Raw genomic sequence first — 27721 nt, 5'->3', positions numbered from 1 at the left:
AACCAGATAGACGAGAAGGCGATAAAATAACATGACATCCTATAGTGATAACGGTGAGAAGGAGAGGCACTGAAAACGAATATATCATATACCACACTACGGTTTGAGTGCAAAACGATTTGTTCTGAAATCTGGCGTTACAAACAAACACACGACACATGTGAAAACAACATACACTGGCGGTCGTAAATACCGACACCCAGAAATAGTATGTTAAAATGCCCACTCCTTCACACACCACGGTATTCACAGTAAAAAAGTCTTTCAATAGTGAGAAAAGTTGAGCAAAGAATAGGGATCCTACGAAACACATCAAATTCTGTCCCGGAATGGATCGCAATTTTTCAAGAACGCAGTACACAATGAATGTAATACACAGAGCAATCAAAGAGATACATGTAGAAAAGATTGATATAACTTGAAGAGCAAGTGGAAACTCTGATCGTTTTGATTGTCTTTCAAGGGTTGTTAACGCCATAACACCAGAGGAGAGATCACTAGCACAAATGTGGAGAGTATTGTTGACCCCCCGAAAAAATTCATTGTGATAAAACGTTCGATTCAGGTATTTGACAAACGCTTGCAAGCCGTCCGAAGAAATCGTATATTTATCGGGATTAAGCAACACTTGTGGACAGAACAGCAATTCCGTTATATCCGTGCCGGGATCGCTTCTATCATAAGAGGAAAAGCGATATTCCAGGAGACCATTACAGAATGGAGTCGAGTACATTTCAGTCTTAGAAATTGGAAGGAACCAAGCATGAATACTTTTATGAATGTTTATTGATATGTTTCCCCAGGACCAAGTTTTCGAAGTCGCATTGAATAGGGAGTGTTCGATCATATCGGAATCCAAAAATTTAGAACCAGATTTTCTGCGGAAGTATATCCTTACGAATGCTTCAATCGAAAGAGGGTTAAGTTTGGATACTTCGATCATCCTCTCACATGTCCTGTTAACTCGATGGTAGTATTTAAAATCAAGAATTTCCAAATCTGAATCATTGGAGAGATCTTCTATAACAATCGATTTTATCTTTTGAATGACATCATATTTGTAAATCTCCATTATGATCTCTGAATAAATGACCGCCTGAAATGCAACATTATAGGTTTTTGATTTGTAGGATGAAATCATTGTTTTGCAAGTTCCATTCACTAGAGTTTTCCTTGGATTGCAGACAAGCTTTCTACATTCGTCCTACAAAAAAAAGCAAATTGGAATGAAAACTATAGAATATTTTAATATTCAAATTGGTGATATGTGAAATAATAACCTTTATGTCACATGCTCAAACCGTTTTGACGGTTGCAGTTAGAGGAATCATTCTCAAAGGCAAAATAAGGATAAAGGAACTTTGGAAAACCAAAAAAGAGCATGTGACAACAAAACTTTACAAGCAAAGTAATTGAAATAATGGAAATACAGCGCAGAATCAATAGCTTACGATATCAATTCTTATTATTCGAATTTGTCGATTTCAATTTCCAAGAAAAAGCAGTCTACATTTCTCGTAAGGTAACAAAATTTATATCAGGGATCAACATTTTTGATGTACTTTTGTTTAAAACATTATGTTAACCTTAAATTTCTAAACAGTTTTCAATTAAAAGAGGGAAAATTCATTAATTAAACTGCTCAAAATCTTACCTGATCAAAGACTTCATCATTTGAGCACTTTTCATCATTGTTGTTTTTAACTGTTTCCTCTGAGTAATCAAACAGTGAAAATATTGAACGGTATCCCCGACTAACGTAGATATTGTCGCTTACAGATGTTTTATATTGATAACAGACTGAACAGTATAGACTTCGTCCACCCCAACCATCACAACTGTCTGGGATATAATCATCAGAGCTTGGGACAAGATTGAAAGTACACTGCCGTGATAACCCATGATTGATAACTGATTCAAGGCTTTCTTCATTCTTAAAGTTAAATATTACAGGGCATATCATGGAGAATGTCCATGGGACAATTAATTTCCTGGGAGTGTTCGGAAAAACACATAGTAAACAAAAGTAATTTTTGTAAGTCAATAATGATTGAATATCAGTCAAAGGTATAAAACTAAGATAGTTTTCCTCATCGTCTGACTCGCAGAGACGTTTTATGAGTTCGTTGTTGTAGCTATCTCGACATTTACTGATCATAAAGTAGTGATTATCTGAAGATGATGTACGCGGAATTGTTGAATTGACACAACCCCATGTTTTCAAAAGTCTTTTAGTCCATGCCTCATCAGGGTCGTTGCAGCAACTGTTTGTTTGATTGCAATCTGCTTTACAGGAGCATGACTGCTGTAATCCATTATCTCCTACAGCATAGACATTTTCTCTCTCTCTACACCATTTATTTCTGTTGTTCCAGTTGATAAATTTCACATTTATTTGATCTTGTGACCTTTGCTGCATTTCAATACTTTCACTTAAAGTGGAATTCAACGAAAAATTAAAAGAACGTATGGAATATTTAGACAAATACACAAGTTTTGAAACGTTATTGATATCAGTCAAAGTATGAAATTTGTTGTAAACCCGAATAGTCAGATCAACGTCTGCATACTTGAAGTCACCTTCATTAGTTTTAGGTAAATTGCAATCTTCGCAAAATTTATTCTTGTATGGATAAGTCAGTAAATCCACGCTTTTATTAAGACATCCGTTTGCGATTCTTTCTTCTATATATTTCAGTTTTCCTGTAACATTGCAAGTTGAGATTGGCGGGTCGAATGATTCTTCCTGAATATTACACAATAAACAAAACGGATTCTTAAACGCGCCAATGGGCAGGTTGGTCGTTTTACACGCTTCTTCCATGTGTTCATCGAAATCTGACACAGTTCCTGTTGCATTGCATTCGGCGATCAGATGGACATTTTTGTCACATATTCTGGGAAGAATTTCTTTTAATTCTTCAGTTGGTTCGTACGTTATGTTACACTGCAAGGTATTGAGTGATTTCCAAAGCTTATCAACACTGGAAAAGGACATTTTTTCAACATTACAATCTGTCTGAATTAGCCACGGGACAGTGGAAATGTCCTTGTTACACCTTGCACATTGGACGTTGCTGTACGTTATGTTGGTGGCTGTAGAAGTTACTGGGTATCGCCTTAAGACATTCTCATCAGTGTTTGTCTCTTGACATCGTCTTACTAAATTTTTATCAGCATCTTGTGGACAATCATTTTTCATGAAGTACTCGACCACATCGTGTCCTTTATCTAGTTCAAATGAAGTTTGTACACACGTGTTCGATGCAAAATCGGGACAACAGTCTCCGTGTATTCGACATATATCCTCACAGCTACACACAGGGCAGCTTATGTTGATTCGCCCGCTTTCTTCATAACCTGGTGTTGTTAACAAATCTTCATTACAGATTGAATCCCGACCACATAGATATACATACTGGTTCATTATATGCTTCAAATTAATATTCAGGTCAACAGCGGTAGTTATTTTAAGGAGAGTCAACAGACCGAGTAATGTAGAGATAGAAGGCGACAATCGGCCATTGTAGTCTGAAAAAGATAACACAAATTACACAGAAGTTTTCAGGAAGTTAGAGTGAATATCTTAAAATCTGAACAACATAAGTTAATTGTACTTCTTTGTACATGTATTTTAATTAGCTGTATGTAGATGGTGAATACATTAACATTACCAGAATCGGTTACACGGTAAACATCGAAAAGGAACGTTCTTTACCCTGCGATTCAATTCTTAAAAGAATTTATAAGTTTCATAATTAAAAATGATTAAATTTGGCCAAGATATTGCGCAGCTATTGAAATTCTTTTAAGAAATCAAAACATAAAATGTAAAATGAACATATTTTAGAAACGTGTTAGAATCGAAACATGTATATGCGAGATTGACAGTTGCCCTGTGGGGGAATAGGTCACATACGGCCATGACAATTTCTAATCGGTGATTAGTGTTCCATAATTTATATTGATAACAAAATTTATGTCTGTAAACCAATTTTCCACATAATCAAAATGAAAACCAAATAGATTAGCTTACTAGATTGTAAAAATTTGCTTAATTAAAGAAGACTTTAGTTTTATATATAATATTTCCACATATTCAAATTTCGATGTACCTTTTGTTCTTGCTTAATTGCTTTTGAGTTGTTGAAAATGCTGATTTTTAAGCTTGATTGCTTTGTTTAAATTCGACTTTTACTTATTTCATAGCTAGTTATTTGATAAAGGTTTATTGCTAATAATGCATGTTTTATAAAACAGTAAATGAAATTTGTATTAACCCGACAAAAGGAAATTAAAAAAAAAGTAACTAGAAACTCAAAAACAATATTAACCTGAAATACTTTGATAAACATAAATAAACAAACACTCACGCATGATAAATCGTTTCTGGTGTTGTTGGTAGCTGGACACTAAGGAAATGATTACTGAGACCTCACTAGTTAGTTGACTAAATCATTGTAATACATGTTGGATCGACCCCGATAAAGAATGAACAATTTAATATAATGCACACGGCACTATTTACTTCCACAAATGTTGTCATCCTGAGAGTTCGATAACGTGTCCCCGACATTAAAATACTCATTAAGCATTTTACGCTGCTGAAGTTTTGTCGAGAAATTGCATGCAAAGGGTTAATTTTTACCCTGATTTAACATTTGCTAATTTGAAAATCGTTTGAAAAGTAATGACACCATGCACGTATCCGCACTAATCCATGTGCTTTTTTTTCTTTCGAAACGCAAAGTTTAGCTTAATCATGCATCCACTTGCGCAACTTTCTGAGGAGAGAGATGAAGAACTGTTTACTGTATATAATGGGATTGTGGTGTGTGTTAATGTACAGGAGCTTGTGTACAAACAAAAAAACGTATTTTAAAATCACTAGATAGCATACTTAAATTCAAGGGGGTTTACTTTGGCTGTTTTATTTTAATTTGTTGTTCTATTCCTGTAGCTAGTACATATAATTGATCATTTACCAAATTGATGCATGAAGGCATCATGTGACTTAAAATGTTACATTATACATGTGCCTTTTTGTATCAAAGTTTGTATTAAAAGCCTTAAATCAGCAAATTCATGGGTTTTTATTTTCATTTCCGACGATGGCCTTTACTTTATCACAAAATATAATCCCTCGCTAACTAGAATATTCCAGATACATTATACATGTGCCCTTTGTATCAAAGTTGGTATAAAAAGCATTCATGGCATTTTATCTCATTTTCGACGATGACCCTTACATTTGTACGTTATCACAAAATATAATCCCTCGCTAACTAGAATATTCCAGATACATTATACATGTGCCCTTTGTATCAAAGTTGGTATAAAAAGCATTCATGGCATTTTATTCTCATTTTCGACGATGACCCTTACATTTGTACGTTATCACAAAATGTAATCCCTCGCTAACTAGAAAGTTCCAGTTCCCAACCATTACAGTACATATTACTGTTATATTCCTATTTGAATGTTCGTATTTCGATATTAAGGGAAAATAAAAACAGCTTTAATTGTGGTATTTAGTCTGAATCACCGTCATAAATGTATGTGAGCGCTTGGCAGCTGCGACAGTGGCAGAACAGCTTCACATGAAAGGTAATATAAATCTAATTACACTGTTATTAAATTATTGCAGTGTATATGCGAATTAGGAATACAATACCTCCAGGGACATTTACTCCGGTCGCGGTTTAATAATTCTGAGCACTATGGCAACGCACAATGAAAAAGTTACGCATTTTGAGAATTTTAGGAGAGATATCCAAGGTATTAGTACATGTAAGTCAATCTGGAGGAGGCTGGGCCTATATCTACAAATTACCCATCAAATCTATATTAAATTTTTTACACCCGATTTTTTTTATCTTAGCTGAGAACCATATTTTTTTTAAACCATGAAATCAAAAAGTCAAATAAATTTGTTATGTACAACAAACAATTGCAACAACTTTTAATCCTATATAAATTTGAAGGATTGTTTTTTGCTGATTGCTTAAAACAATATTAAATATTCAAATGTTTTAGCAGAAAATTTTCATTTTTCAATAATTTTTATTTATCTTTATGCAGAGTTATTCTTCTCAAGGAGATTAATGCAGTCTAAAAATGGCTCGAACCATCTATCTAGAGTCCATGCTGATGGCGATGAGGTACCCCCTCCTCTCCAATGGTATACTGGGGACTAGTCATCACCCGGGTCAGCATACTTCATATACCTACATGTACATGTACTAGGAGGTCCAATGCTATGTTAGAGTTGACGGTTCCAACAATGCATTCAGTTCAGCTTAATCATGCATCCACTTGCGCAACTTGTTCAGGAGAGAGATGAAGAACTGGTTACTGTAATAATAGGGTTGTGAAATGTAAGGAGCTTGTGAGAAACGTTTTTTAAAATCACTAGATAAAGTAATTTCATACATATCTTTTACAACTTTATGCATGGTACCCGATTTTAAAGATATGCCATGAGATTTCAATACAATACTATGAGATTTGTATGCTATGCTCAAAATAATTGAAATGAAATGCTAAATGATATGGTATGCTATGTTATTATATTTGGAAAAAAGCCTCCATACACAAAAGAGTTTCAAATATATCGAGGTAAAATGATAAGAAGCAAAAGTTTATTCTTTCAAATAAAAGCGTTTAAAACCGAGTTAAAATCATGTTGTATGGTATGCTATGGTATGATATGGCGAATGAGATTTTATGCTATGGTGTGAGATTTCAATGTTATGCTTTGAGATTCCAATGCTATGCTATGAGATTTCAGTGCTATGTTATGTTATGGTGCATGTTGTAAAAGATATGCTTGAATTGATTGTAGCATACTTAAAGTCAATGAGGTCTACTTTGGTTGTTTTATTTTTGCGTACAAACCAACCCTTTATTCTTGAACAACGGGGTATACAAACCGACTCTTGAAAGTGTTCTTGCAATTAAATTTTATAAGCATTAACCATCTGATTTTTTCCATTAAATAATCAATTTATTTATTGATTAAAAATTAATAATACATTTCATTTGTTAAAAAAGATGGTAGTCAATACATTTTGCTCGTTATCTAATTAGTTGTTCTGATCCTGTAACAAGTGATTAGCCATTTAATAAAACATGCAGGTATTGTATATTGCTATTTGTTACTTTGTATACATACATGTACCTTCTTATATCTAAGCTTGCAATACATGCATTTTATATCTCAAACATTTTAAGGGTTTTTACTGTTAATTCTTGACAATGACCTTTTAGGATACGTAGAGGAATTCTATATAAAGAGATAAAAAGCATTTAAATTTTAAAGCTCAAATATTTGAAAATTATCAAATGGCAGCTAATCGTTAAAAATATTATATCTAAAATTTATAACCAGATCATGGATATTTTGTTGGCCATCTACCCTCATAAAATAATGTAAAATAAAATAACTCGAACAAGCATTGGTGAAGATATTACTGCATTATCCGCATAAGCTGTAGGTATATCGATGGAATATAAAGAAACATTTAACTGCGGCATTTGATCTGAATCACAACAATAAATTTTATAAATAAGAGCGTCCAGCAGCTGTTATAGCTTCAAATGTTAGGGAATATTAATTTTATTATACTTATAAAATTATTACAATGTAAACGCGTTAGAAAATATATCACAGTCATATACTTTAATGGCGTTTTTCTTTCTGTGCACCCATGCATGGAACGCTTGCCTCCTATGGTCGTGATTTTTGAGATAGTGGGACAACTCAAATCCATTTATTGGGAATAGTAAACGAAAGAACCCGTTGTATTTAGTTACAAATTTGCCAAGTTGTTAAAATCATTATCATTTTCTTTATTCGCTTAACTATATATTAATTTAAGGCTTAATAGTTATCACTATTCACACAGGTGCAATAAAGATTTCTTAATTCAATTGGTGAACATCGATTTTGATTCCAAATACTGACAGCAAGTCATCAAAAATTAATGACTTAACAACTTAAATTAACAACTTACGTATAATTGTGAACAAATCAGCGTATTTGAATTTCAAAATAATGAAAATATAATAAGAAATAATAACTATTATAAAACTAGACCCTCAAACAAAATCTCCTTATCTTTTTTAAGGAAATTTTATCAGTTTTAATCTGCCTTTCGTTCTCTGTTGTAATTGGTGTCTCATTTTACATTCTAATTTGTTACACATTTCATCATATGCACTCTTTTTTAAAGCATCTGATTACTGTAGGAAACATTCAGGCAACCGAAAGTATGATTGTAATCTCTGATTTCACACATCGGAGTCCTTTTTATTCAAAGTGTGTTCCATGTTGATGCAATGTTATTATAGCGTTAACGAACACTGTTCAAAGTTAAAGGTCCATAGGAAAAATACAAAACATGAGCAGAGCAAACATGAACCGCATTAAAAAATATAGGTAGAATCAGGTGCCATGGAGGAGCAAAAACATCCGTAAACAATTCAGTGAATAATAGCGACCTAACGATAAATAATGAAAAGTATACCAGCATTCGACCAAACAGACGATTATATTTGATGACAAGGTCGTTGCATCGACCAAAGAACTTACGAATTGATGACTTAAATCGACACTGTTGATAATCTTGTTTTATCAACTTGTTTGTCAGCAGCTTGTCTCGTTTTAGAAATTGTTCATATGTGGAGCATGTCTTTGCGTAGCAAATCAACTGAGAGACAATATCACCAAATGCAGGTGATGAAGGTTTATTGCAACATGAGTAGGAAAGTTGGCATTACAAAAATTGAAGCCATCAAGTTTATCATTAAGTTTTGTAGTAAAGTTACCAACAAAATTAGGTTGTTTATTTGTATTATATTTTATAACTTTCCACTGCATCAGTACGATATAGTAAATGTCACTTTGTCAAATTTAAAAAAAAAATCGTGTCGGATACAAATTTAGCCAGCATTGAAGTAGGTGCTCCTACATACAGTTGGACTTCGATACTTCGAACAATAATGTACCGATTACAATAGATATGTCGAAGTAGTTTGTAGGTCCTAACTACTATTTTTTCTAAGTATTTTACCGTGGATATTTCGAACACTTTGATATATCAAAGTTATTGAAAATAGTCGTATCTAGCTCGAGATAACGAAGTTTGATTTGAAGTTGCATCTTCTCTTATTGTTTCATATCATCCGATGTTGTTTTAATCGTTTTGTTTTCTTGGCAGTTTCAAACAAGATGATATAGTGATTAAATAGTCAAACACGTAAATTCCTTTTTAAACCAATAAATGTACCGCTTTTTCTGCTGGTATTTGATAACATCTGCTATCTTCTATACAATGTTTACCTTAACTATTTTTTACCTAAACGTGCAAATTTCATCTATATTGTGAATAATAATAGGCATCTTCTGGTTTCCTTAGTGAACTCAGTAACAGTATAAAGGTACCTTAGGGTTTCCAGGACTTCAAACGTCAATTTTTCAGGGGCACTCGGGATTTCCTTAAAGATATCATTGTAAACCACAGTACCATTAAGGTTTCATAAAGAAAATTCCCTACATATTGTTTATACGGTTAAAATGATATTTAGGAAACCCAGCGTAGGCTGAAAGACGATAATTGAAAATACCATGTTTCATATCTAACTGTAACATGTATCCAGACGTTATGTTTTGAGAGAGAAGGACCAAACTTCCAAATAATTACCGTCTGTTACAAGATATATGATAAACCCTCCGTCCAATTTGCTTTTCACTCCATCTGAATATACATGTATGATATAAACAAATCGTCTGCTTTGTAAGTCGAAAATAATTCCATTGTTTGAAAAGTTCCACTAAGTTCAACAATTACCGCAAATCGTTTGAGCAAAGTTTACGATATATTTAGTGAAACGATTGTATACGTGCATGTTTGAAAATCCTTGGTGTAATCGTAAGTTTACGATCTACGAATTGTAAGTGAAATTGTCGTCAGGTTTTTTTTCAGCGTTGCCATACGGCTTGTTTTGTACCTTGTAGTGGTTTTTAAAGGTAAAATTGATGAAATCTTATATGGATCACAAGATATATCGACAAAAAATGTAGATTCAAGGCTACATGGTGGCAATTGTTTTAGTTAAGTTCATAAAAACAGCTGATTTTGAAAACCCGTTCGTGATTGGTTGATGGGAATTTCCAACACTATGTGCCAAAAATTATGCTACATCAATGGCTCGGGAATAAGTTAACTTACTGGACATTTGTACTAAAGATATTTTTTATTATAGTAATTTTCTTTTTATATTTGCACATAGCAATATTTCCCTAATAATAAAATTATGTATAGCAAATAAAAGTTTTGTTTGACTTTTTTTTAAAAATTACTACATTTATGATTAATTGAATAAACACATTATTGTGAATTTCATGCTCGCATCCATATCATTCCGCCAATCATTCAAATCATTGTGTTCTCGGGTTTTCTTTTGCAGATCTTTACAAAGAGGTTTAATTTTTATAAAATTTAAAGATGTAGTTGTGATAATATAATGGTGTAAAAACAATGTAAAACAGTATTTAATTACTGGTCTTGAATTCAATCACCAATGTAAACTGGTGTAAAATTCAAATTTTGTTTAACTTATCTAAAATAATTAATAGGTAGTAAATTTCCCCCAGAGAACATTATAATGCAGATATAAGTACTATGTCTTTTCATTATTTTCGATATGCACGAATTTGTGACCATTCTTTTTTTTAAAAAAAGGTTATAAATTATTTATCAAATTGTAAAAATGTTTTAAACATCCTTTCCATTTTATGAGAATAATTGCATGATTTGATCATCTGTTAGTCACAAGTTCCCCTTAATGCTGACTTGCATTATAGATTCAAGGCCACCTGCCAATTTTTAGTCTTCAGCAATAGTTTTCTTGATTGTACAAACCAACGTTTTTGCAATTATGTAGATAAATAACAAATGAAATATATTTCGTTTGGTTTGACCACATGTTTATTTCATTTTTCATTTACACATTGCTAAAAGAATAAAAAAAATAATTGCATCAATAGTAATTCAAATTTCAGTGTACAAATGTGTCCACCAATTCTCTATCTTAATATCTCTTTAAAAATTGCAATGTTTGCTTTTTAATAATTGTCAAATGTTTTTTGGTTTAACATATAAATCCTACTTGTCAAATTACTACTAGATATTCTTGGTGGCTAAATGTACCTGGATTTAGTGAGTACTGCATACAAACAAATTGACATTTTGAACAAAATTTTTAAACATGTTTTGGTCAAAAAGATTATTATGATATTTGGAAACTCTTAATTGATAAAGTTTGATAATATTTATACTTTTATCCACTTTGACAGTGGTCGAGTGCAGATACACTACCACGCATTTGATAGACCAATTAAATAAGTGTTGTATTTAGATGTTTAGATAATAAATAATGGTATAATTAAAGTGTTTTTCTTAATAGTTCAGCAAGAATATTTTAGAAAACCATTCGATGTGAATCAGATTTGCTTTTAAAACGTTAAATAACAATTTGCATATGAAAGTGTATTTCAGTTAAGAGCGTAAATATAAAAAAACTAGACTTTGACCCGTGGGTTCACGGGTTGACATTAGGTATGATATCGGACATTTACGAAATAGATACATCGACACACCGTATTGTTGACATTTACATAACCAAGCTTTAATACTACAATAATGCTATTAATTTCACTACACTCTGCTTAGTTAGAATAATCTAAATGTGTCTCGGAACAGGCCTTCACCACAGCCGGTTAAGATGCCTCCCATATACCCGTAATGTCGCAAAAAATTGGAGAATCGCTCCGTAACGATTTTGGAGAAAATTAATGAGGCTGCATTGAAAATTCAAATTATCATCTAAAAATTCAATTCATTTTAATGAAGAATTCAACACTTTTTCATCAAAGTTTTTACTCGCTTCGAATTTACACACGATGTTGACATTCGGAACTCTCGGGATATTTCATATTAAATGCACTGAGAGTTCTATCCGGTAATTCTTTCATGAACAGAATATAAGACAAAATTTACACGTACTTGTAATATCGTTTCTGAGTTTATCCATGCAAATGTGATATTGTGGAAACTTAAACTAAACAGCCTTCCGTGATTTAGCGTGAATGTAATGCGCATGTGCAAGATTGTAAAATCCAAAAAATCCAGATGATTTCCGGATTTTTTAAAGGAATTTTCGTTGATTATTATTTGGCGAAGCTTGATTAAAAAAAAATGAAAACAAATTGGTAATCTTCAAGTACCCACGATTTTTTAACTTTATGACACAAAAGACAATACTCTTCCGATTTCTCGGTATTAAAGCCCAAAAATTCCAGTCTATTATTTTAATATAGTAGTATAGATGGTGATTTATAATGTGTCGTATTGTTCTTGACGTGGAACAAAGATTTTTAAGAATAGGCCCTGTAAACTATGATTTCATCAAATCTTCACTGATTTTTACTCATTATGCAGGTTCGTGTAATGTGAAAAAGCCTGTTTAATTTATCAATATAATGCATCGAATAAAACATCTTAAATTCATTTTGTATGTGTCTTTTTCAAACTTCTTTTCAAATTTATAGACATATCCTTCTTATTTTTAATTCTTCAATAAATACATGTATTCAAACCTGCTGGACGGAATTACTGTGCTTACATAAGTTTGTACCGGAATATGAATAACTATTTAATGTTGAGACACATTAGCAAGTTTTTAACAATCAAACTGCTCATGTATGGGGTAATTTATTCAGAAACACCCTGATTAGTCAATCAGCGGTCTACATGTGACGATCTGAGGGGCATCTGTCTGAAAATTATTTTAATATAAAATGAATTACATCGCCGTCTTTTATGTTCAGTTTTACTTTGCAAAGCTATATACCTTCACTGGCGATCATATTTGTGGTAAGCATACATTTGTTTTTCATTTTGTATCTTTGGGTTATATTCTATGTTTCATTATTCACTAAAATGTCCGAATCAATACAGCTTTAGCATACTCTACTATCAAGTTACAATGGTTAGAAATAAATTTTAAATTTTTTTTTTGACTTATGATTTACAAGCATAGCATAAACGTTTTTCCTTTAGGACAATTGGATTACAATATCTACCTGTTTCAATAAATAGCGAATGTGCACTTATTCTTAATCTTGTTATCTGGGATCTTTCATACCTTTTCGATGGAAATTCTAAGTAATCTTGCAATTTAGACTCGGTAAAATTTATCATTTTACTGTAGAAATAAAGTGTTCCTGAGTTGGAAGAAAATATTTTGTTAAGATCATACCAATTAAACTTAAACCTCAAAACGTCATTGGAAAAAACTCAAAATGTCAAGTTTCGTTTTTGTTAAAGATAAAAAATCTTGCTTTGCCATGAAGTTTAACTCTTTTTGAAAGCTAACTCTTTGTCTTCTTGAAAGCTGACAATAAAGGTGTATTATTAGATGTGGTATTTCATACCATATTTCTAGGTCGGATATAATATTGAAAAATGTTTCCAACATATGAAGCTTTAAGTGGATTAGAACCTAGTTTAACATTGAGTGCTAAATGCGATGCTTTTCAATGTAAACCTATAATATTTTTGAAAATATGATTTTAATTTTTTTTTTCAAATGGAAGATATTCTGAGGATTTTATTTTTTCATGACACAATGTGGACTAATAAGACCAATGCAAAAATGTTGTTTATCTCACCATTTTTCATCGTCATGCAAGGTGTTCTACCTTTATTCAATGTTTAGTTGAACCAATGCTGATTGTACAGTGGATGGTGCCAGATTATTAAAATGAAGCAGAACGATCGGGAAACTGTTCATAAACAATGCAAAAAGTTTCAAGTAAAAGCTCTTTTACATTTTGTTTACGAGCAATTTACGATCATAAAAACCTATTCATAGGCAATGAAAAGATAAAATGATTAAAGTGAAAACCTTTACACAATTGACTCACCAGCACTTTACAATACTCTACGATCAAAATGGTTTAGCTTTGCACCAGCTGTCTCATTCATTGCACAATGTCTTGCATTGGTTGCTAGCGTTTTAGTGGTCGCATTAAGTCTCCTAAAATATTGAATGTGCACCCCAATCAGACGCGACCAAATGCAATACAAATTACTGCAAGCAACGCACAAACATTCTACCGATCGTATAACAACGTTTTTGTTATCGCATTAGGAATGTAGGATTTTTAATTGGGATGCATGATATATTAGATTCAAATCACTATGATATGCCTTCAATATATAGACTAGTCAAATTTCGTTACTACTTAAGCAAATGTTTGTATTATACTGTTCGTAATTCTAATCATTTTGACAATGACAATCGACATAGAATAAAGATCGAATAAGAAAGCTTTTTATTAGAAATTAAATCAGAATTTATTTCAGGGCTTTATGAAAAAATCAAAAAGGTACAGGTACTGTACCCTGAGATATAAAATTCACAACTTTAATACCTCCTGTGTTCCTCGTTCGCACTAATAAGAGCCTCTCCTAGAGATGCTCTATTGAGCGTGCACGACGGTAAAACAATATATGTCTTCTTGAAAGCAAAGTTTGAATTATAATTCTAATAACTTTTTGTAAAAAATGATAAATTTGCATAACAATATCTTTTTTAAATTTTAAAAATCCCACTCCTATGATACTATTTAATTTACTAAGATGAAAATAAATTTGGTCTTTCTCCACGAAATCAATGTGAACAAAATTTTCCACAATCTAAACACGAATGGTGATAGCTTCGATTAAGAATGAGATAAATATTGATTTAAAGTTTTGTAAATAAAGATAAAAGCAATTTAAGCACTATAAAGTTTTATTTTCATTTCTTTGAGCATAGCATGCAAAAATGAATAATATCCACAACCAACCCCCGAAAGAAGATAATAAGGAAGGCCGAAAGAGAAATTCATTGTAAGTCATTGCTTTCAAAGATATGTTTATATGCTAATATGATAAAAGTTTGTAATAAATACGTTATTTCCAAACCAACCTACCTTTTCATGTTTTAAAGGTTACCATTAACCAATGAACATACAATTTAATTTATTAAGGTCTTCCGTTTCCAACGGAAGACCTTGTACTGATTCTGTTGGAAATTCTTCATTATTAGGGTCTTCCGTTTTCAACGGAAGACCCTCTTGTTATTCTTCGGTTTCTTTTTATTATTATTATTATTATTCTTTTTCTTTTCTTCTGACTCCTTTTTTGCTTCATAACTCAAAAAGTGTTTAACCGATTTTGATGAAATTTTCAGAGATTTTTGTAAGTTGCCGTCCCTCAAAAATATTAAAGTTTTAAAGAGAACGTCATTCCCGTTTTGACGTGACGTCATTTTTAAAAATTTCAAAAAGTCATTTTGTCCCGGACTTTTCTCAAAAACGCTTTAAGATAGAGGCTTGAAATTTTGAATGGTTATGATTTGATCGATTTACCTCTGTAATAAGGCTGGAAATGAAAATCTATCACTTCCGGTCGAAACCGGAAGTAAAACAAAATTTTCGAAAAAATGAATTTTCTGATTTAATCAAAAATGTATATGTGTTTTGTAGAGCTTATTAAGCTGAATCTAACACTGAAAGCCGTTTTAAAATCGGACGATGCATTGCAGAGTTATCGGGGTTTAAAAATTGATTTTTCCGGAAATTTTGATTCTGCGTCTTTGGTTTAAAAAATAGCGTAATGTTCAAAGTAATATTAACTCGTACCAAAAATAATTGTTAAGTCGTACTTGGACACATTCGGATTTTTTTGTTAAGTCGTTCTTGAAATCAGAAAGGTTTTTGTTAAGTCGTACTTAAAATCATTCGGATTTTGTTAAGTCGTACCAGGAATAATTCGATTTTTTTTAGCTTTTTATTTTAGTTACTCTTGTTATTGGTTTAAGAGCTCTGCTTCTTACAGGAACTTCCAGCTTTACTTCCGACATTAACGGAAGACCCACTCGTTGCTTTGCAACGAGCTTTGCTCTAGTTATTTTTCTTCTTCTTTTTCTTCTAGACGTTTCTTTAAACTGTAATATCTCGCTTGTTTGTCGTTAGATTTTATTCAAATTTTCAGGATTTATTGGAAATGACAATAGCTTACTATAGCACAAAATATTGTGAAATCGCTACTTCCGGTTTTGAGTTATTCCCCTTTGAATATTTTTTTAGTGGGTCTCGTGTACCTGCAAAGGCTCCGAGTTGATCCGTAGCAAGTAGTTTTAATTTACAAATCTTTAAGTAGACATCTTGAACGTTGTCCTCCTAGTTTTACATGTTTGATTTACCCACGTTTACTTCTTAAAAAATTACATCGAAATTTATGTTTCAAAAAATGTTAAATTTTGCTTATATCTTTGCTCAATAACTTTTTAGTAGTAAATTTTTTTTAGTCACATATAGAACAAAAGTTGTGCAGAATATTACGAGCTTTCATATGATACCATAAAAAAGGGGCTAGCCTCTAAAATGAGGGGTCTAGATCCCTTAAAAGTCTTTGCCTCATAACTCTAAAACGGTAAATTTTTCGATATGGGCGTCGCTGCAAAAAATGTTGTTTGTGACTTTATTGATGTCATAAAACTGTTTTTGTGTTTGGGTATTGCATAATATGAGTATAAAAAGTAATACGTGTTGACCAGTACTCGCGGCAATTTGGCCAAGTGAACGAAACTCTCCCTTGCCCGCGGCCGAGAAAATCGGTCACCATGGTCGCGGCTGGGCTACCTAGCGGTCAGCGGTTATCTAATACACGAGAGTTGCGTCTCTCAAATATGAGTTTATTTAGCCGCAAACTCAAGAATTGTTTTTAAATTAGTTTTGATTACACATAAAAGTTTATGGACTAAACGATTAGGTGTCAATTAAGAAATCGTTCAGTTAATTAATAAAATCAATGTCATTCTCAATCTAAAGCAATATCAGACATAGATCAATTGTGGGTTTCAAGTTTGAAATAAAGAACTTCTTTTTGATAGAATATGGTCATTATACTGCACACTTTTCAAATCTTGTTCGGTTAAGAGCTGTGCGTGTCTATGCGTTGTACTTTTACGTATTCTATCCTTCGTCCACGGCCGAGGAGATCAGCCACGGCTGCAACTACCTAGCGGTATGCGGTTATCTAATACATACGTTTCGCACATTGCGACGCACACTTAGATGAATATGAACGTGTGTGAGTTTATATAGCCGTAAATACAAGAACTGTTTTAAATTTATGTTATAAAAGTTTGTCCATCTTGTATTTATTTTATTAAAAATTTGAGTGTAAATGAATATTAATGAACGATATTACTCCAAATCGGAAACATCGTCAGACATAAATTAATGGTAGGTTTGTATATCTAAAAAATTTTACCCCCCCCCCCCCCCCAAATATTAAATGATCGTCCCTCGCACATGGCTGAGGAGATCTAGCGCGAGTGGATAAGTGATCCGCGGTCGGCTCGTGTCCTTCTACATGTACCTTATCACGCGTTCATGTTTCATATTTTGCACGGACAGAACTATATTTTATTATGTTTTCAACTATTATATAGGTTTAAGATGAAAAGATAAATTTATTTTACTTGTACAGTTGATTAAGCATTGATTTAATTATACGATAGCGTACAAGGTAGTTTAAAAATCAAATCAAATTATAATCAAAGTTCCATGTTACATGTTTGCGGTAGGTGCTAGCACGATAAAAGAATGTCCTGAATTGAGGCATTTGATGATTATTTTAAAGAATATTTACATGAGTTTTAAACAACTTAAGATTAGGTTCTATCGTTCACATATTAATCACTCTGTAGTTTTTTCTACATGGTTGTTCGTTTCAGTATGGAAGCGAACTCATTGCTGCGCCCCCCCCCTCCTCCCGCCCCGCTGACAAGTCCTTGCGCTGGATTTTTTTTAAATTGGCGAAAAGATATCCAGATCTGTCGAAAATCATTTTTGGTGACTTCTTCTTATGTGTAACTTTTTCTCCTCAACGTGTTTCATTTTTCCACCCGTTTGTTTATTCGGTCAGTCTGTCTTATTTCCATTGCCACGTGTGACCGAAAATCTTGTGTCGCTTCTCAGAACATATGTAATTGAGTAACAGTTGAAAGGGTGCTTTTATAAACAATAAGACTATTATTCGAAGTCAATCATCTTCACATTGAAGATGTGAAATCGTAACCTGAGAATGTGGCTAATAAATTAACCTGTTAAACACGCTAAACTTCTATAGTTATGAACAGAATAATTTATAATGTATTATAATTAAAAGTTTGAAGTCCTAGGAAATTTTGTTCTTGGGAAATACGACTACATTATGCAATGCAGTCGATCGCCATAGAAATCATCAAAGTACTGCAAGTGTCGACAGATTTGAAAGACCATGATAATTCACTTGACTTGCAGACTATAATATAGAGACATATCTGCCTCCCAAAAATATATGCGCTTCTCAAAGTTACACCTAAGTGAGATAGATGTGCGTTATTGGGGATTTTTTTTATTGCTAATTGATTGAAAATTGATAAAAAAAATAAACAACTTTTAATTGAAGTTGTGTATTATGAGGTTGTAATACTTAGTACAAGGTTAGTTACAGCCAGTGGAATACTAATTTTAGCTGAACAATGAATACCCAATATATTAAAATACAAGATAAATAATTTCCAGAACTATAATACTATGCATGTGTATATGAAGGTTGCACCCTGATTTGTATGGCTGTAGGTGGGGAGGTAAAGGTGTATCGATGTACATACAATGTATGACTGCACATACGGATTCCGGACCGTGGGTACAGACGATACCCATGATAGTCCTTAATACATCAATGCGCAGTTTGATGTAGAAACTGACCAGTTTCATAACTTCTTCGAATTTCTCTAACACGGACTGTCTAATTCCTTCCCAGAATTACAATTTACGCAAGCGCAAATGATTTTTTTTTTCAATTTAATTAGTCAACCCACTGACTTAAAAATAAGGATTTTGCATATTGTTACATTGTCGAGAGAAGTAATATTCATATCTGTAAATAAGGTTATTTAAATCACGTTACATAGCGTTGTCTCTATGAAACAGCACCATCTGGTGTAAAATTTAGATTCTCGCTTTTGCATAAATTCTCCCGCTGATCTTTTTTTTTTAGCTGATTATATATTATTTTGAATGTCCAAGTCTACTCGTATCATTAATTAATATCAGACGACACACATTTCCCCGTAGAAAAGATCAGAGAAGCCATCAATTTTGACTAATTACTAAATTTTGTCAGCACGTAATAATTCTAAACTTGCACATAGTCTTCAAAAATTTAGAAAGATTTAAACAAAGAAGTTATCCCATAGAAAAGGTTAGGTGTTTTGTAGGCGGGTTCGGTTTTTAAAAAAAAATACAATTCCTGATATGAACCATGAGTACATACTGTTTATAACAATGCTTGCTACCCTTTGAAAATTTAAATCGCCATTAAACATCTCATTTTTTAAAGAATTTTTGAAACGATTACACAAACTGTGTTCGACAAATAGTTTTCCTAAAACATTTTCTTCCTTTCTTTTTCAAAACACGTTTTATATACAGACTTTCAATCACAACACGTTTTTATAACAAAAGCAGAACTGAAAGTTTAGTCATTATAATATTTTGACACCTAATCACATATATTTTCGACCCGCAGCAACAACGGAAGACCTACTCGTGGCTTTGCCACGAGCTCTGCTCTAGTTTGATATCTGTCTGTTATTACATTGTAATTATTATTTAACCAAATCTTGCATATTGCACTGAAAAATTGTGAAAAAAAATTTCAGATTCAAATTATTTATATTTTTCTTATTTGAATAATGAAAAAGACAAATGATAGAAGGCAAAAAATACAAGAATTTATTTCATTGTTAGGTGTGAAAGCTGTTTATCAATTCGCTTTCATCTAACTTTGTTTAAAAGAGAAAATCAGTTAACGTTCATCAAGTAGACTCACTACAAATTGAAAAAAATGGAATGAACAGAAAGTAAATACTTCATAGCTTTAATAATTCATTTACAATCAAAAAAGATAACATGCATTTTCTATCTATATTAAAAAGGACTAGAATTTTTGTGCATCGAATCAGCACTTTCTTTTCTTCCATTGTTTTCTTTCTTTATAATTCACTGAGCAGAATGAATTCACCGGAAGAAATAATTGAATGGATACTTCGACAGATAGAAGAAAACAAAGAAAAAAATGCCAGACATATGTCAGAGATAGAGAACAGACAGAAAGGAATACGTTTTATATACGAATTCATTAATCAGAAGATGTTGGTAAAAATTTTGTTATATTTATGCGTTCGTTACTATAGTTATTTATGCATATTCATTTCAAAATTGTGGTAAATTGAAGAATGTAAACTGTGCTTCATAAAAAATTATTTTAAAAAAGAGAGATTTAATTCTTGAGATAAAAATTTTTTTTTTGTTTTATTAACAAAAATAAAATTATACACTATTTGGACTGTCATTAAAACTATTCATACATGTTTAAGTGTGTTGTGATTAGTCAAGAGTTTAGTAACACTTTCTAACAAATTGCAATTAGGTATTCATTCAATAAATTCTTTATTGTAAAGAATGTGTCAACGACATAAAAAAATATAGAATTTTCTAAAAGTAATGGCAATGCATTTCATTAACGATCTCATGGTAATGTAATTCATTACCTCAAGAAAATTAGATAATTATGCAAATGGTTATTAATGCCGAAATTCATGAAGTAGTGATAATATTATGCATTACTTTAAAATGCAATTTGCTCAAGAGCCTACAACCCAATTTTGCTCTTCATTCTATGCAATTTTTGATCAATAAACTACTAAACACTTTACAGGAATGAGATAGATGATTAAGACTTTTTTCATTTTTAAAAAAATATTTTATTACTTTAGGATTTAGAAGACAACATCGAGGACATTATTAATGATCTCTACTACGCAGAACAGGAACGCTATTAATCATCTTTAATCCAGCTTATTTCAGTTTTTACATCAAGATTTAAAATGTTACGGGCCGACTGACTTCCACAGTTTAGTTATCTTTAACTGTTAAATAGTTTCTTGTTTCTTCGTTGTATTACAATCTTTCTTTTAATGTTAGAAAAAAAATATTGAGCTTGAATAAAATTTTAAGATAATCAAATGCATTTTGACCGTCTGATCGTTCATATGGTTCAATATTGTCTGTTCATATGTAAACTTTGCATTAAATGTATCACTTGATTAAATATTGATGGCGGATCTAAAAGAAGACATAACATTATCTATATTTAAATCGAATGAGCCAAATACCTGAATTTCATGCGTTTCATCATTTATATGTTTTAAAAACTTTTCTTAGTATGCCTAGTTAATTTGAGAAATAAGGATTCATCTTAGAGCATTATGAGGTGATCAAATAATATTCAAAGAAAGATGACATATTTATATAATTTTTGCAATACGATTAAATATAGAAAATATTGATAAAATGTATTTGACATTACCAAATCGATTCGTAGTGTTATCACAGACCAGGGCACTCGAAAATGTAAATATCTTAAAATGTAGCTAAATATAAATGTTATGGATATCAGGAGTTGTTTAATGTTTGTACTGCGTCGGTGATTCATTTGCATTGTTCGGTGCAATCAAGATTCCTGGCCATTTAAATTGCCTGAACATAAGTAACATTGAGTGCAATTCAGAAAAGCGTGCATAATTATTTATCAATAAAACACATTCAGCTTTTGGAGTATGGTTTTTTTTCATCTTAGGTATTGACAAAACATATTTTCCTTTCCTTTTCTGGTAATGAACACTTTACATTTAATATTTGAAAAACTGATGATTGTTATGGTGCATGAAAAAATGTCTATTCACTTTACGCCAATGTGCCAAAGATAATAATAATTGTCTTTATTGTCTTTAAAATGTCTTCGGAAAGTAAAAACAACTCTTGAAATACCTCATATCTGAGGACTTTTTAATTATGATAATGTATCAGATAGATTTAAATCCTTTTGTCGAGATGTGGTGAAAACGAACAGTGGTCAAAATCAAAAGTCCAAAGGAAAAGTACAAAATAGAAGCAGGACAAACACAAACCTCTAAAAAAAACTTAGAGGTAGGATCAGGTGACAAGTAGAGAGCATCCTCTGTTGACAAGTCACATCTGCCGGGTCTCCTTGTCATCAACGGGAAAATCTGTGGACACCCGCCATGTGCTCTTTAGCGATATATATTGCCGAATAAAAATAGAGTCGACTGTATTCAGTTTCTTTTAAACTTTGAGTTGGGAATTTTTAAATTGAACGTCGTAATTTTCAGTGCGCTTTATTTTCTGTGTTTTCAGAACGATTCATCATTGCATATCAAAGCAAAAATTATTCTCATTAACGTGATATTTAAATGTATTTTTTCAAACACAGATTCCCGTTGGATCAAATCTTATTTGATCATATACTAGCATTCAATAGGCGGGGGCACAAGCGCCTTGGCAAGTTCTGGCATTAAGCTTCCGACCAGCTAAGGGCCATCCGCTCTAAAGACAGTGTCATGCATGGCTGTACATCTGTCAAACGGTAATAGTAAATAGGTTGAAACCGTATATATGTATACAAAAAAAACCCACTTCCATGATGTCATTCCTTTGTTACAGCAGTCTAAAATTCAATGGCAGTGCTTTAAGTACGATAAATGCCAAAAACAGTTCTGTATGGAAAAAATATCAGTTTTAACGTGCCTCGAAACTGTCTGATATGTTTTTCATACAAAACTGTTTTGGGTATATATGCATTACATATCAGTGATCAAATATCGAATTGTGTCAAGAAGAGACAGTTACAATAAAAACAAAGCGGTACAATTTGTATACGTTTGTATTTTGTTTATGCCATTATCTGCACCGCGTTGATAAACATGAATTTTTTTAAAAGACATTTGTCTGAAAATGAAAAACTACTCGGAATACATGTTCATGTATCACTTATAAAAATTTTAAAATCAAAGCTGAAAACTTCTACTTTGACAATAGAAATTCCGAATTGAAAATATCAACTTTAAAGAAAATCGTAGACGAAAGTTTGAATTTCCAACATTAAAGTTAGACATTCTAACTTGAAAATTGGAAAATAACATGTGTACATATATACATAAAACATCATTTTAAAGGTTAGAATAACTTCCTACGTTAGTTACATAATACCTTACATTTTGATTTAAGATGAAAGTCATCGCCAATTTGTTAATATTACATTAGTTACAATAACGTGTTGTTCATAAAATGCTTCTGACTACATCTCGATCTCTTTTATCAAGAGCTTTGACTTTGGGCAGTTCGTGACAAACTCCGTTCAGTAAAGTCGTGGTATACTCACGGTTAATATTAAAGTCAGTATTGATGAAAAAGTTTTTGGGCCAATTTTTTTTCTTTGATACGTCGATCAGTAGAAATATTATTATCTTCATTTATTATCATTTAATAAAACATATTCAAAACATAGAATGTGAAGTGTCATTGATCAAAAATGTAAATAACTTAAATGAAGCGGCGCGTATGAATACAAAACAACAAAATCAACAGTATTCAAAATGGATGCACCTTCAGCTGATGCAGAGCTATTAAGCTGAATTTAACGGATTAAACACAAATAGCGAGTTAAAATCTGAACTGGGTGGATTAAAAACGAAAGGAAAATACGTGCAATATCTTGTGATGTTGTTCAATTTGCTGAAAGATCGTTAAATTTGGTTTTTTTTTTACTAGATCGCTATATAATGCAACTGGGCATAACCATGTAAGTAGAGGCGATCGTGGTCGAAATGTCGACAAAGAATAGTCTGTATAAGTTACTTTTGTGAACATTGTGGTAACTAGATAGCCTGTGATGAACTTAAAAAGATATCTGCCGCTCGGAATGCGCCGATGGAGTTGATGCACTACTCATACAGAAGCTTTGCTTTACGATGCTTATTCTGATGACCGATCATGTATGTGTGTAAATTTAAAACTCATCGTTACCAAATTTGAACACCAGTGTTACCGTAAAAATGAATAGGCCAATATGTTCGTTATAATTATTCCTGGGAAAAGAACAGCCAGCCTCGCAGTAAATGTTGATTGATCTCAAGCAGACGAAATCGTGAGAAGACCCTTATTTTCTATTTTGGAATTAAATAAAATGTATTGTTTATATTTAAAGGTGAAACTTTTAATTTTTCATACCTATATATTTGTATTTGGTTTGCTGACAATTAAACAGACACAACTTTACACTTTGTTGACAGTGTTTGTTTTGGAAATTCCCGTTCTATAAAAAGTGTTTAAAAAGAACAGATGAAAAAAGTAAATCCGGTCAAAATTTTACTGATGCAGGTATCAAAGAAATGTTCGACCAGTCAGAAGCACCGATATCTCATCAAACGAATTAATATTAAATGATACAAAATTCCAACCTTTTTTCACTAAAAATGACATATGAAAAGATGTCACCCTGTAATCATGTAAATCAAAGTGTTTCCTCAATTGTTGACAGTCAGTCTTGTCAGTCATTCATTCGTTAAAAATTTTTCTCAAGCAGTGTGGGTTGATTCTCATGACAAAATATTTGGTTCACTTTCTTTGTAAAATCAAAATATGGAAATGTTATTCATGATTTGTAAGATATGCTGTTGATTGCATTTTAAAAGACTCTAAAGCTATCCTTTTTTAAGAACTTTGAAAGAGGCTACTCCGAACTAATTTTACAGGATGTTTTCAAAGTATGTTTCAAAGTTACATCAGATACTACTATATACAGTGGCTACAATATAGAACTCTACATAGAATTCTTCCTGTAAAATCGTATCTAAAAAAGATAAAAAATAGTTGATAATGATACATGTTCTTTTTGTAATTATGAAGTTGAAACTATTAAACATATTTTCATATCCTGTTCCTTTGCTTTAGATTTATGGAGTAGTTTAAGTATGCATATACATGTATATCATGCTGTTTCAAAAAGAGTTGGCTTTAATGAGTATAACATATTATTAGGAGAGACTCCTCCTTCAAATTCTAACTTAGTCATCAACATTTTGAACCTGTATACAAAACAACATATTTTTTCAATGTCTGTACAACAAAAAAGTTCCAATATTTGCAGGTCTACTATGTCACTTAGACCTTAGATACGAAATTGAAAAATGTGTTGCTATCAGAAACTCTACTTATGATTAACATAATGATAGATGATTTGAATGGAAAAGCTTTATTCATTTCAGCAAAATTGTATCAACTTGAATAGTTTTCTAGATTTATAAGATCATGACTTGTATGTATGTGTGTATGAATGTGTTATATGTATTATAAATTGAAAAACTGTATATTTAAAAAAAAAAATTACAATTTACAATGCAGGTGGTTTTCAGCAATTTGCATGTTTTTTAATGAAGAGAGCAGATATCTTTAAACAAACTATGTATCAGGTAACGCAAGCCAAATGGATTTTAAAATACATTCGTAAAAGTTACTTTCGGTTTGCAACACTACAAGATGTTCGGCGGGGAAAGAAGGGGGTAAAGGGGACGCTCCTTATTTATTTTATAGATTACACGGTATATTCTGCTGTCTTCGGACTTAGGTTAATAACAAGGCCGAGTGCAGTTCAAGAAGCTTAAGGGAAATTTTTGTTTTCGTAGGTGCAAAATATACCCTTCTTCTTGTGTTTTTATTCTTAATTAACATGATCAATAACGTTTATGGTCTGAAAATTGTTATATACGAGAATACCGCTTATGACTGCATTGTTTTTCAGAAAAAAAAAAAGTTTTGAAAGGGCATGAAAAGAAACATTTCAACTTCTGTGATTATACTAATGAATAATATATAGAATGCATACAGTCTCTTTCAAACACTTTGTATTGATGTTACTTTAAATACAGATATAGATCTTTTTTTCTTATCAAATATTTTAAAGGTGTAAATTACGAACAAAGATTCATTAAATCAATTATGACGTCATAATGGTTCCAGAACAAATATTCAAGAAGACTCTATTATTCTGGATAGGGTAAAAACCTCATCTTTAACGTGGACGGATATAATTATGAGATTTAGTAGATTTGTGGTGTTCGAATGAGATTGATTTTTTAAAACTTTTATCTCATCCATTTTTCTCTTGAAATGGTATCATAATTGTAGTATGAATTTTAAAAACGAGGACAATATTGCTCATGCACAAAAAATATGCTGCCTTGTAGTCTTAAGTGAGAAATTCGTAAACGATGTTATAACTGAGTTCAGATGAGTTGATGTACATCGATTTTTTTTTATACTTATTAATTTGACGTCAATTAATTTTGTTTTTGTTATAATTAACATTTTTATGGCAAAACTTAGTCAGGTTCATGTATTTTCCGATTCTCGAAGCGATATAACTCATTAGTCTATTCAAAGATGTTCATGAAACAATTATACCTGGCTTTAAGATATTAGTTCAATAATACATATAAGTAAACGCCTTCTATCTTAACAGGATAGCATAGAAATCGAGAGAGCTTTTTCAGGAATTTAATAGAAAGTTTTGCAAATTTAATTATTCAAAAGAATTGCAGCGTTGATTTAAAGAGAAAAAGAATTATTTCTGTTTTCGCTGGTATATAAGACGACAATATGCAATACGTCGCGTGTGATGCGTATTTTCCTCTTTTGCTTTTTGGATTATGAAAGGGTAACCATTAAAGGTAAATATCAATTGAAAATCAAAACTAATGAAATACAAGACAAAACATATGAGACTTGAATGTTGAATACAGATTTTGTTTTAGATGTTTTAGATGTTATCCTGTAACACAAATTAACAAATTAACATATTCATTGCTGCTTGTAATAAATCATACGTTCTTGTCATTTATTAAGAACAATGTATGAGAACATATTAGGCTAAGTTTCCTGAATCAAAACATGATTTGACTCGTAATAACTAATTGATATCTCATAATAACTAATAGGTTTCATTGTTATTATATTATTTCTCTTTATAACAAGTTAGGTATCTCGTTATATCGACTACACTATCACGTTATGATGTGTTATTACATTTAATCCCACATACACGAAACATTAGCAACAAATGAAATAACTTAGAATTATTGATGAAACAACCATTAACAACATTTATCATGTTGAAAGGCGAGTGTTTTTTGTAATCTAATTATACAAAGTCTGAGAGAAATTACCTTGCGAAACCCAGACAAGCATAACCTGTCAACAGGGATCAATTCCCGTACCCCCCCCCCCCCCTACACACACAGGTGATTGTGGTGAAAACACGCCTCTATGTACATCTACCAAGAATGTGTGCAATATATCAAGTTCCGGTTCGGCCCTTTAACCTGCCTCACCTGGCTAAAAGCAAAAGCTGAGGATTTCAGCCCAAAGTAGACTCCCCAAATGGTAGATTACACAGAGTTTTGAACTGACACGAAAAAAAAATTCGCATTAGTGGTAATTACCTAGTTCCGCAGCCCCTGACCCAGATTGTGACGCTGAAAATTTTCCATAATACCAAACCCATGATGGATACAAAGGAATAAATATACAGCTGAGATAAAAAAAAATTACAAAAATGTTGTATTGGTGCATCGTTAGCTCGAACCCTTTACCTGTAAAATATGTAGAAAGTTCTCCGTGGAACCACTGTTGAAT

The 27721-nt window shown here is 31.9% G+C and overlaps 1 protein-coding gene and 1 pseudogene across 1 annotated transcript; one reads left to right on the top strand and one right to left on the bottom strand.

Annotated features, from left to right (window-relative positions):
- Nucleotides 1-2260: 2260 nt before the first annotated feature.
- LOC128163266 (uncharacterized) lies at nucleotides 2261-4595 on the bottom strand (annotated as a pseudogene).
- Nucleotides 4596-12884: 8289 nt separating this feature from the next.
- LOC128164030 (uncharacterized) lies at nucleotides 12885-21076 on the top strand. The gene is made up of 4 exons (XM_052827746.1): nucleotides 12885-12938; nucleotides 14887-14960; nucleotides 20182-20326; nucleotides 20947-21076. The coding sequence occupies exons 1-4, from the start codon at nucleotides 12885-12887 to the stop codon at nucleotides 21010-21012; spliced, it is 339 nt and encodes a 112-aa protein (XP_052683706.1). The 3' UTR covers nucleotides 21013-21076.
- Nucleotides 21077-27721: the final 6645 nt, after the last annotated feature.

This window comes from Crassostrea angulata, chromosome 9 (genome assembly GCF_025612915.1).
Source record: "Crassostrea angulata isolate pt1a10 chromosome 9, ASM2561291v2, whole genome shotgun sequence".
Lineage (NCBI taxonomy): Eukaryota > Metazoa > Mollusca > Bivalvia > Ostreida > Ostreidae > Magallana > Magallana angulata.
This window is presented reverse-complemented; position numbering and strand designations above follow the sequence as displayed.

Bases quoted from the DNA above. Each gene is read 5' to 3' on its own strand.
- LOC128164030 (XM_052827746.1), top strand. From the start codon at position 12,885: ATGTTCAGTTTTACTTTGCAAAGCTATATACCTTCACTGGCGATCATA. The intron at 12,939-14,886 runs GTAAGCATACAT...CTTTGAGCATAG, and splicing joins CACTGGCGATCATATTTGTG to CATGCAAAAATGAATAATAT. The intron at 14,961-20,181 runs GTAAGTCATTGC...TTCACTGAGCAG, and splicing joins GGCCGAAAGAGAAATTCATT to AATGAATTCACCGGAAGAAA.